The 12507-nt window shown below is 37.7% G+C and overlaps 1 protein-coding gene across 1 annotated transcript in view; it reads left to right on the plus strand.

The window, feature by feature from the left end:
• The window catches only part of LOC149077634 (BDNF/NT-3 growth factors receptor-like), a 102693-nt gene that overhangs the window by 73587 nt on the left and 16599 nt on the right, over window positions 1-12507 (plus strand). Inside the window, exons 5-8 of the mRNA XM_089245180.1 lie at window positions 744-905; window positions 3480-3607; window positions 3812-3985; window positions 4105-4263. Of these exons, the coding sequence (XP_089101306.1) occupies window positions 744-905; window positions 3480-3607; window positions 3812-3985; window positions 4105-4263 (623 nt within the window). The remainder of the gene's footprint in view (window positions 1-743; window positions 906-3479; window positions 3608-3811; window positions 3986-4104; window positions 4264-12507) is intronic.

Here is a 12507-nt window from a genome sequence, read left to right on the forward strand (position 1 = left end):
TGTTCAGGAAAAGATGACTTCGTTAAAAAGCGCCACTATGTAATCTGGTGGTCGAAAATTGAATTAATTTTTCTTCTTTGAATCTTCCCCCCCCCCCCATGGTCCGTTTCATCAAAATACTTCCACCAGAATGGACGCTACATACGTCTGAATAGAGTCAGTTTATTTACAACCACCCTGTATCTCGGTGAATAGTTAACTCAAAAACATGACTTCTTTGGGGCTCAGAAGACAACTGAAGGGCAACAACTTTCTATGATTGTGTTTTTTAGGACAGGGTGACCAAATAAATATTAAATTTTGTACCTGAGTACACATATGGCCCTAGTAAAAAACTTAAATACTTAAAATGATCACGTCAATTGGATCCTTTTTGTACTAGAAAGTTTGTCAAAGTTATTCCAGGTTAAACAGACTTTCCCCTTATGTAATAAAACGATAGGATTATTGTGCAGACTCGGTTCGATGAATCTCTTTTTCAGTTGAGTATGGTTTCCGCAACAAGGTTTAGAAAAATAATTTTGGAAAATGGTTGCAGAACTTTAATTTTTCATAACTTGACGTTTTACAGGTACTTGGATTTTAATGACACACACCATTAAAATCCAAGTGTTCAATAAAATAACTGAAACGAATAATTATTCCAACGCGTCCTTCCATCATTAAAATTTCGACGATGAATAAAACAGAACTTTGTAAAGAGAAATGCAACAAAATAATATAATTTCATCTTTTGTCGTTAGGCTTGTACACATCTCCATCTGGTATAACCGTTCCAGTTGCCGTAAAGCTTCTGAAAGATGGCGCCACGTCTGAAGCTCACGCTGATTTTGAGAAGGAGGTTGAAATCATGTCCTCCTTCCATCACGAAAACATACTGAAACTCATGGGTGTTGTTATAAAAGGTAAATTTGCAGTACATAGATGATATTATAGTAGTTAAATCGATGCCCCGTTTCAAAAAGGCCACTCAGAAAATTGAATCCCATGAGAACGATGGGAAATGCCTCTACACAATGCGAAACGGCAACAACTCCATATTCGGCTTATACGCGCCCTATTGTAATTAACCCTTTAAGTGGTTTTTAAAATTTTCCTGCTCCTCTTCATAACTACCACAATGGAAATTACTGAAGCTTCTACAAATTGCCACCCATTTTCGAGAAAAAATATTTTACGTTCGCGTGAGCTGATAAATGCTTTCCTCTCCAACCCGAAAATAATGATAATAAACAAGGCAAAAGATAAAACTGTATCGTTTTCTGTTGTTTATGCTGTATAAGAAATAATCCTATACGAAAAGAAAAACATCGTCTCACTCCTTATGTTGTCACACTTCGAATAAAAGTTGACTCCACCCACTGGCAGTTGATCAACAGATTGGAGCTAACAAGTAGTGACCGTTAATAGATAGTAAAAACATTTAGCCCCGTCGATGTAGTTCAGAGAAGTTTCCGTTAGTACAGGTTTCCGCCAATGGGATTGTCCGTTATGGAAAGTTCCACTGTAGAATGATTATGTTTCTCATGTTACTCGCCAGAGAGTTGTAAGAGTACCCTTTTTGTGACTTGGTGAAATTTCCAATTTTAATAAAAAGGTAACATATCCACTAATTTCCTTTCAAAACGGAACATTTTCGAAATTTAAATGTATGTAACTCCCTTAAGTGTCGATCAAGAAACATAATAGTTAAATATTCTTATACCACTTCCATATGAAACCTGGGCTATTTTCCACTTATGGAAAGTAGCCCCGTTCCGGAGAAAATCTTCTTGTTTCACTTTTACTGTAAATTTAGTAATTGTGAAAATGTTCCCTTTTGAAAACAAGCTCCGCAATGATTTGATTCCCATTCAGTTCCATAAAAAGTGAATCTTGATATCTTGAAACATAGAATTTTGAGTTGTTGCTTTTTTTGAACTGAGGGGTCCAAATATAGAATGACTTTATACATACTGACATGCTGATTACAAAGAAAATGTAGCGATTATTGTATCATCATGAAATTCAAATGATCAATGACGACAACGTTCGTAAAAATTATGGACTCTTTAACCGCTCCAAAACGGAAATGCTCACGTATAAGCTTTTGGCAACAAATTTCAATTACCTTTCTTTAACGAATCAGCGATAAATCTGGTAGCCTCGTCCTAACGTAACCACATGTTAGAAAAAGGAAGGGAGGAAAAGAAAAATATGTAAAAGGTATAAGGGGTCATTCAAGTATTACGTCAGCATCGAGGGGGGGGGGAGAGGGGTTTCGGATTTGCTGACTTTTGATGACAAGGGGTTTGATGGTTGCTTACGTCATCGACCACCCCTTTCTGAAGATATGAAATATTCTAAGCTGCTGACAAAATTTTGCTGGGGGGGGGGGGGGGGGTCAGTGTTTTGCTGACTTTTTCTGACAAGGCGGGGGGGACAAAAATGGCTAAAAATCTGCTTACGTAATACTTGAATGGCCCCTAATAAGATAGATAAGATAAACTTAGATAAAAGTTTATTTTTTGTTTTTAGATTCTCTTTTCAAACCCTACGTGTTGTCTTTCGCTCTTACGTGCATATAATAAAAATATACATAATATATATATATATATATATATATTTGGGGAGGAAATCATTAACAACAGTATAGAAAGAAAGAAGGGAAAGGAAAAGCAACTTCAGTTGATATAAAGTTACTATTAAGCTTCGCTATGGTGAAGAAAGAGGAAAGAAAATGAGGAGAACTTGTTTGAGTTTATTCCACTGGAGTTTGAAAGCACTCCCAACTCCAACCACTGGAGTTACGTTCGTCATCGTAAAGGGGTTAAGGAAGGTCAGATGAATTTTCATGCTTGAATGCTCACGGATAGGCTATGTGTCACTATCAACGATTTTGTACTTGTGTTAGGCACCGCCATTCATGTGTTTTCCCGGCTTTTTTTTAACAGTGGCCATAGTAACGGACTTGCATTACCAGAGTCCATCCTTACTAACGGCATAGTGTTGGTCGGCTGAAGTTGGTTTTCTATGGGTTCCCAACTTTAAAGCACGAATACTGTCTGCTTCTGAAATTGCTTTTTTGTACAGAAAAATATTAGTTTAAATTTTTGTTGATAGTGGGCACTACACAAAAGCAAGTCACTGGAAATATGCAGATCAATTGTGATGTTGGAATTGGTGGATGAAGCACTATTGGTGAAGCTGTTTCATCTCAGCCACGAATCACCGAATGAAGCTTTACTAACGTTCCGGACACAGAAGAGATTGCAGAAAGGTTCAGGTTCAGTCACTCCTGATTATTTCGAGCAGCGCCCTCTATCAACAAAAAATTTAACTATTTTTCTGCACTAAAGAAAATCCCCCTTCGTGAGAATGACTTTTTTCGCAAACCACATTCAAATACATCAATTCCTTCAATTTTTATGAATTTTTAAACTATTTACGAATTTATGGGACACCCTGTATATCTAAAATTTTGTTTCTGTGTTCAAAAGCTGAACCGAGGACAACTGAGTGGATGGTTTTCGAATTCATGCAGTTTGGTGATTTGGCGCAACTCCTTCGTAGCAGTAGTCCATGGTTCAGGCGTCCCAATAACCAGCCTACAATCGACTTGAATCACGTAATGCTTTTACTAATCATTTTGATGATTTCTTTGCATAGAAAATATTGATGTAATATAGTACAAAAGGTTCAAATCACCGCACAATGCTTGCCCATGTTCTAATGCATTGAAATGAATGTTCGATTGCTAATATTATTTTTATTTGACACGTAAATCAGAGGTATGGATTCTGATACACACTCCATCTCAATGTTTTTTCAGTCGGATCTCGTTTATATCGCCTTACAAATAGCCAGTGGTATGGTGTACTTGTCGTCGCAACATTTCGTGCACAGGGATCTGGCAACGAGAAACTGTCTGGTCGGAGAAAGCCTCATTGTAAAAATTTCAGACTTCGGTATGTCACGAGATATCTATACGTCGGACTATTACAAGGTATACTTTCTTCTTCTTCTGCAACTTTAATTAGTCAGATATGTACATTGATGATCGAATCCGTATTCGAAACCGAAATACGTAATTAGATATGTATATTTCTTTTTTTTTTCTAAAAGATTGGTGGATCGAGGATGCTTCCGATCAGATGGATGGCTCCAGAGAGTATCACATACGGAAAGTTTTCACTCGAATCCGACGTATGGGCTTACGGTGTCGTTCTATGGGAAATATTCACTTATGGGAAGCAGCCCTACTACGGACATTCCAATGACGAGGTACGTATTTCATTGTCTATGGGCTCTCTGAAGCGTAGCTCTCGATCTTATTAGCACATCGAAATGCATAAATGACCACGGTTGATTCTCATCGTGAGACAAGAAAACAGAATAGCCAAAGGCGTTGGGGCCGAATTAACAGCTAGTTGGGCGTGTATCTCTTACATAGCCAGTTAAGCGTTCAGTAAAGGTCTGCTGGACACATATATCCGCACCGTGCCCGACACGTGCGTCGGCCGAGTGTAGGTCATCACGCGGTCAAAGAATAATTCTTTGCTAAGCAATGCAGCCGTTCACACGTATCCGCACCGTAGCCGAGCATCGTCACCGCACCGCGTCCGCACCGTCACCAAGTAGTTTATTTTATATTTTTACGGTGACGGTGCGGTCTCGGGAGAGAGAGAGAGCGCAGATTTTTTTTATAAAAAAGGAGAGAGCTCATTTATTTTATGTCGCTTCTCAATTTTCATCAATTGCTGAATTATTAATTCCGTTTATTTCTTGATTTTAATCAATTTCCGCATTATTACTTTTATTAATTCTGAATTTTCAATAGTTATGGAATTATTTCTTCCGTTAATTCTAAATTATAAAATCTATTCCGAAATTATTTCTTTTATTAATTCTGAATTTTCTCTCTCTCATTGGTACTGAAATTATTTCTCCCAATTATTTTTAATCCCTCAATTCTAAATTTTTCATTCGTTTCGGAAACGGTTTCTCACATTAGTTTAAAATTATCTCCATCAATTTTTGTGTTAATTAACATTTGACGGTGCGGTCTCGGGATAGAGAGAGCAGATATATTTTCTTATAAAAGAGCTCATTTATTTTATTTCGCTTCTCAATTTTCATCAATTGTGGAGAACTATTAATTCTATTTATTTCTCTTGATTTTCATTAATTCTGAATTTTCAATATAATTCCGAAATTATTTCTTTTGTTAATTCTAATTTTTCATTGGTACTGAAATAATTTCTTTCAATTATTTTTAATCCATCGATTCTAAAGTTTTCATTAATTTCGGAAACGGTTTCTCACATTAGTTTAAAATTGCCCCCATTAATTTTTTTCTGTTAATTCACATTTTTGTAGTTAGTTTTTTTTTTCTATGGGGTATTTCTTAGCGTTCGTGTATATTCATTCATGATGCCGATTCACTCCTCTCCACAAAATATATGAAATCTTGTTAAAGGGAGGGGGGTGTGTTCTAAACATTTTTCGTGCCCCGAAATTGTTCAGGCGCATTTGGCATCGGTTCCGTGGCACTAGCGTAATATGTAGAAAACATATGGATAAACATTTTCACAACTTTGATCTCAAAACCAAGTTTAAAATTATGTTTCATAGCATATAACGAAATTTTGCCGGGGAGATTTTTGTTAAAATAATAACATAAACTTGGAAAACTAACCGGGTTTAACTTCTGATGATAATTGAATGAATAATGATGATAAATGAATAATTGTTTTGGTTTGAACATAAATTAGTTAGAAAACGGTTCGAAAATTTTTGGGTATTTTTTTTATGTGAAAATATAGGAGACATTTTAAATTTGGTACTCACATGAGACGCAACATGTTAAGCCATAAATGCTCAACCCATGTCCTGTGCTCCAAATGTGGCCCTCGGAAGCATTTGATGCGGCTCGTGACAACAAAAAACAAAACAAACCTCTCAAGTGGTCTCAAGCATATTTCATCACTTGAGCGACTAGCGGCACACCTCCAGTTCACTTAAGTGGATCGTGATACATTTGCAGATTATCCTATTGAGTGGTTAGTGGCATATTTCCAGATCTCTCGAGTGGTCCGCGGCACGCTTGCAGATCACTTAAGCGGCACGTGACATTTCTTTTTAGATAATCTTGGAAAATCGAGGCTCATTTCTGAATAACTCAAAAGCCCGCGAAATATTTCAAAACAATGAAGTGGCCCACACCTTCCAAAAAATTGAGCATCTTTGTGCTAAATATCTGACAAAGATATTTCAGCGACTGGGACTTTGGCAATGAGTGCTTTAAATTATTATCGAGTACTGGAGAGGCATTATCATTGAATCAAGCCCCGGCAGACTAAACACCCCCAATCGTTATTGATTTTAATATCCATTTGCCATCTGCAGAGGAGCCAATTTTCAGTTTAGAAGATTCCGCGAACACACACACACACAGAGTAAAAGATATGCTCACTCTTTCGTACAATATGCTCCTACTGAGCTGAGATACACTTCTCCGAGGTGTTATCGGAATTGGACACCATCTGCCCCTACAGATGATTATATTTATGATGGCGGTTGACTCTGAATAAAAACGAGTGTGGAAGAGAGTACCGTTCTCCCCAACAGATTGTTTTAATTTATATATATATATATTATAATGACTTTTTTTCTTCTCTCCCCTCTCTTTTATCACTCCGTAAATAATCTCCTCTCTCCAAACTGTAAACTAAGCAAATGGCCGTCTTTTTATTTTCAGCTGCATTTAAAGATCCTGTCCTTTTTTTGCGGGTTCGTCACATACAAAAAATCTATCGGAGGTCAATCCAAAATAAAACAAAATAAAAATTTCTTTAGAAAACATACACGAACACATATACAGATAGATTAAAAAAAAATTATATACATGTATAGACTATTTACAGAAATGTTTAGAACAATTAATTATTGTTAATTTACGCTAGGGCTATTATATCCAAATCACTCTTGTTAATTAATTTACTGAACATTTTGATTGCACCGAACCGGCTGCAAAGCCTTGAAGCAATCGACACAGCTTCGTTAAGCTAGTAGTCAGCATACGGTAGAGACACGGGCAACACACGGAAATGTGTGGTCTGAAGAGGAACGAGCCGAGCCACGGCCAACTGACGCCCGAGCTGCGGTCCTGGCACGGTGCGAATATGTGTGTCCAGACCTTAAGTGTGTGGCTATTAGGAGTAAATATTTGGATTTCTCTCCGACAGCGGAACTTGATAGCACTCGAAGCAGAACTGTCACGAGCACACTGTCTTTTCTAGGGAAAATAGTTCCAGTTCAATAAGTCTGCATAGAAATGAATGTGTAGAGAAATTGTCACTTTAAAAAGACGTTAGGATCATCAAATCTTCTGTTTTTCAGCGGACTTTTTTTTGTGGGAGCACTTTCTGTCTTTTCCTAGCAAAAGGATCTCATTGTTCTTATCAGATTCAGAAATATCATAATACTTCCAGTGCTTTCGATGCTGGCAAATTAGATCATCTTGCAAAGAATTTCAAGAATATAGAGCTCTGTAAACGCTGCGGTCACAGCTTCGCAACCTGAAGTAAAAAAAGAAAGGTGTGTGAACTGCCACCACCACCAAAACAAATCAGGTGGACTCAACCTGTCGACAACATTGAGTTATCGTTACGTACGTCCCTCAGGCCCACAAACTGTAACGGTCAATGAAACCTAAAAGCCCACAATAATTTAAATTATTGTAAATAAAATAACTTTTTTTTTTCAAATTACAGTTTTATTACGAATTATTATATATCATGTACATTTCAAAGGACAAATAAGATCACCGAGATCATACGATCCATACTGGCGATCATAAATGAAAAGGATACAATTAATTTCATGTACATAATTCATAAAAATATACAAATACAATTCAACATGTATGAAATGAAACGGTTTCCATTAATGTTGTTAGAATTTATTAGTCATATGAAGATCCCAATTTTTTTGTAAGAAAAAAATGACGTAAAATATTAATATTATCATGTAGTGTCACAGTAGTGTCATCAACAGTAGTGTCAGTTTTTCAATGAAATATAATATCAGTCATTATAATGTTATTTCAAAATTAGAGTGAAAAATAGATGATAAAATAAACAACAAGACATCAGATTCGCTATTTTAAAAATATTTTTCAATATTAATAATAGAAAGCACGAGTTTTTTTCAGTCATTTTTTGAAGGAGTTTTAATTTCCTTCGTTTTGAATTTCAAGGAGTATCGCTTTGGTGCTAAGTAAATGAAATTTTGACATAAAATATTTTTATTCGGTTAGGATAAATTAAAATTTGATATGGTCTCCTGGGATTAATAACATTGTGTCTATTGCACTGAACTCGATTTTTGTGAACGGTAAAGCAGATTTTGTAGAAATACAAATGTCTAATGGAGATAAGATGTACCTTTAAAACTTTAGTAATGTTAGCGCCAGCGCGAAAAACGACTCAGTCGCCGCCAGAGAGCGTTATTACTGACGGAGTACCAGGAGACAGAGAAAAAAAAAAAGGAGAGACACTCAGGAGAGAATCTGAGATAGCGGAGCGGTAGGTCGGTCCAAGGGAGGCCGCGGAGAGAGTAATTAAGAATTCTACACACTGAATTGAATATTTAGTAGTTTATAGAATACAGTAAATTGAATTGTGAATCGAGTATAAGTAAAGTTCAACTTGTAGAGTGCTTCCCAAGGAAAATTATTTAGCGTGAACTTGTGCATTAACACTGTGAAAAGATGATAGGAACTTCAAAATTAAATTCTGAGCATAGTAACGCCGTTGCCCAAGGATCATAAGATCTCTGCTGGCGATTGTTGTTTCTTTTATTAAAATGAGTTAAGAGGATGACTCTTTAGAGCCCTAGGTAGCAAGACCTTTTAGGAAGTTTCCTACATCAGCAGGACTAGTTGCGCTGCTCAGACCCCTTTAGAGGATTTATACCTGTAACTTGTTTCTTTTCTTTTCGAGATGTATAACGCAAGTTGCGCGTTTTGCAGAACCTCTCGTGCTGTGCAGGATTGCCCTAACAAGTCTAATCAGAGCTATATAAGGGCTGTTTCATGACGTGCCGGGGTCGGTAGCAGCTGACATCATCACCTTGACAGAACCGGTTTGCTGTTTATAGCCATTGGCTACACTGGTATTTCAAGGTCACTTTCGTTAAAAAGTATTAAAGCAGTGACGTCTCGCACCTGAGTCGAGACCACGCCCACTGTGCCAAGGTGGCAAGAGCAACTTCAGAGGGAGGAGACAGCCCTTACTCTATTGCCCTGAATCCGATCCTCAGACTCGAATCTACATAAGCCCCTGGGGCAAATCGGAGTGATCCTTATGTTTTTATCAGATCAAGAAACGGTTATATCTTTGAAAAATCATTCAATCTGCAGATTCACAAGGTATCTTTTTCACGATGGTGATCAGAATTTATGCGTCTGAGCCAACTCAATTGTTCTCTTTCTTCATAAAACTATTCTGAGAACCTATAACTTCGGCCAAAACAGATGAACCACTATTTAGACAAGTGAATACATGTCAAGCAGTCCAAATCGTTAGACCTTGAACTATCAGCAGAATATTCAGCTTATTCGCCACCATCTCTTCGGGAAAGAAGAGATGGTCGGCCATCTTTTCCCGGATTTGTAATGGTAGCAGCTATGACGATTGATCAGGGTTATGTATAGTTAATATACAGTAATGCAGTTAGCCGAAAGGTCCGTACAGGGACATTATCTCCGGCTTTAGAGAAATATTATTACCGTTCATTCAATTTCTCGTTCTATAGTCACTATGATTCGACTCCATTCACTGAAAAAAAGTTATGATGACATTTTGAAAGATAAATATATTCCATCAACATTTCTTCTCGCCCCGCACGCATTAAATTCTTAATATTCCTCGACGATCTCGAGGCCATAACGTTTTATAGTTGGAATTTTCATAAGCCTTGAATGAGATTTTTTTTAATATTGTGTGGCTATAAAAATTCTGAGATCTGGGTTCTTTAAACTGTTCTTATTTTTCCGTGTATATATTCTCTGAAGTTTCTTCATTTTTTTTATTCCATGTCACATAAATTCCATATACACATATTCAGGTTTCCAACGACATGAATTCAACACAGATCTTATATAGATGTTTAGTTTTTTTCAGTATTTCAATCTTTGGATTTCTGTTTTCATGTACTGCTTCCCTACCGAACGACTACCCCCGTTTCGTATCCGTAGCAATTTCTTACTGAAAGGTCGTCAATGTGTGTGTGGAGTGTATAAGCAACAACTTCCCCCTCACCACGGGGTGGTCCACCCAACAGTTTCGATCTCCCTAACCCCTCTAAAAATTGAGTTGACCAAAGTCCTCGGCCCCTGCTTCAAATACAAGCTTCCAGCGTAAGCACGACGACCCCAAAGCGCCAGCCACACCGATAATGAAACCCTGAGGGCAGTCTATTGCGCAAGAAAAAACACAGACACACATAAAGGACTACTAGTGTGGCAGCCACACTATACATCACAGGTCCCACTTGTAGCAATAGTCAAAAACAAAAACATGATTCATTCAGCATTAGAGAAAATTGTACCCGCGTAAAATTACGGGGATGTTGGTGTCCAGGGCCTCCCAAGACAATATTTCAGCATCGTGACTGAAGGTAGCAAACCACGAACACAGAGAGTAGCAAAACCGACGTTGTGTGCCAGAAACTGAGGATGAAGTATTATGGTACGGTTTGAGAATCTAAATTATAGAAATTGAGCAAGAAGTGTTCCCCTAAAATGCGAGATAAATCAAATCATCTGTATATGAAGTATTACAAATGGCAACTACCAATTTGTTTCGACAAAAACATAAATTATTATGAACAATGGTATTCGCAGAAATTTCAGGGCAATTATAATCCCACGTTGCGTAACAGTGGCGTGTTAGTGAACTCCACAGCATCACATAATAATTTACTGTATTCGTTATACATTTGCTGATAAATATGAGGATGAGGAATAATTAATAGTTCAAATCATGTGCAAGATTGTAGGAAATGGCAAATTATACGTAAATCAGTGAAATTGCAAGATGCAGACTGAAGGTGATAAACAAATACATATGCATTAAAATGTCTTTACAAAAAGGATGTGTAGAGAATACACCAATGCGATTGAAGACAGCGTTACAATAACAGATATGTATGTCACCCCTTTCACATAACACCTTTTGGCAACAAGTTTGAATGATCTTTATTTGACGAGTCGGTGATAAATCTGGTAACCTTGACCTAACGAAACCGCACGTTAGGGAAAGGAAGAAGAAAAGGAACGCAAAAAATTGAAGAAAAGGAAGAAAAAAGAATAAATGGCAAAAAAAAGGGAAAACATTATAACAGATAAATTGATAGGAGAATATGCAGTAGATTTCTGTTTCCACCCTCACCCTAAGTGTTTTCCCTTTCGCTCTTACATATACTATATACCGTAATAGAAAGATACATTATATTTGGGGGAGAATCACTAACATGAGTATAGAAATAACGGAGAGTAAAAACCGCGTTGAACTACGTTGTGCTAAAGAACAACGCGTGCATTACACATAAATCGGCAATACACGCGTTATTTTTCAAAATACGTGGTTTTTATCGTGTTTCCATGTAATACTAATGATTTCATATTGGATGACGTAAGTTTTCTTCTATTTATTGAAATAGTTTTAAAAACAATCCGAAACATAATATCTTTCAAAACATTCAATTACACTGCTGGCCACCAAAATTGCAACACCAAGAAAGACAAGAGATATCGCAACAATATTTATTTTGTAGATAACATGTTGACCAAGCATCAAATGATTAAATTTATAGACTTCTGCGAAGTGTGGTTCCTGCCAAAATCTGTAGCCAGAGTAACCGCCATTGTTGGAGATCACCGCTGCCACACGCCTCGGCATTGATTCAAAGAGACTTTGGATGTGTTCTTGGGGTACAGCAGACCAAGCAGCTTCCACGCGTTGCCAAAGTTGATCTGGTGTGGCAGCTGGGGATGTAATCTGGGTCAATCGTTGAGCAACCATGGACCACATGTTTTCTATCGGCGAAAGATCCGGAGAGCGAGCTGGCCAGGGAAGCAATTCAATCTGGCGATTGACGAAGAACCTTTGGACAATGCGTGCCACGTGTGGTCGCGCATTATCCTGTTGAAATATGGCTGTGGGCAAGCCCTGAAGGTAAGGAAGGACAACTGGCTCCAAGACCACGGAGATGTAGCGCTGGCTTTTTGAAGTACCGGCAATGCGTACTAGAGGAGTGCGAGAGTGATATCCAATACCGCCCCATACCATAATACCCGGTGCAGGACCAGTGGTGGTGCATAACGCAGCTGTTCAGCATCCTCTCTCCACGGTGTCTCCAGACTCGAATCCGACCATCGTGGTGTTGCAGACAGAAGCGTGACTCGTCAGTAAAGATAATTTCATTCCATTGTGCCGTCCACATCCTTCTTTCATCGCACCA

Source organism: Pholcus phalangioides, unplaced genomic scaffold, assembly GCF_987345545.1.
Source record: "Pholcus phalangioides strain wild (caught in Gottingen) unplaced genomic scaffold, Ppha-v1.0 ptg000015l_1, whole genome shotgun sequence".
In the NCBI taxonomy this organism is placed as follows: Eukaryota; Metazoa; Arthropoda; class Arachnida; order Araneae; family Pholcidae; genus Pholcus; species Pholcus phalangioides.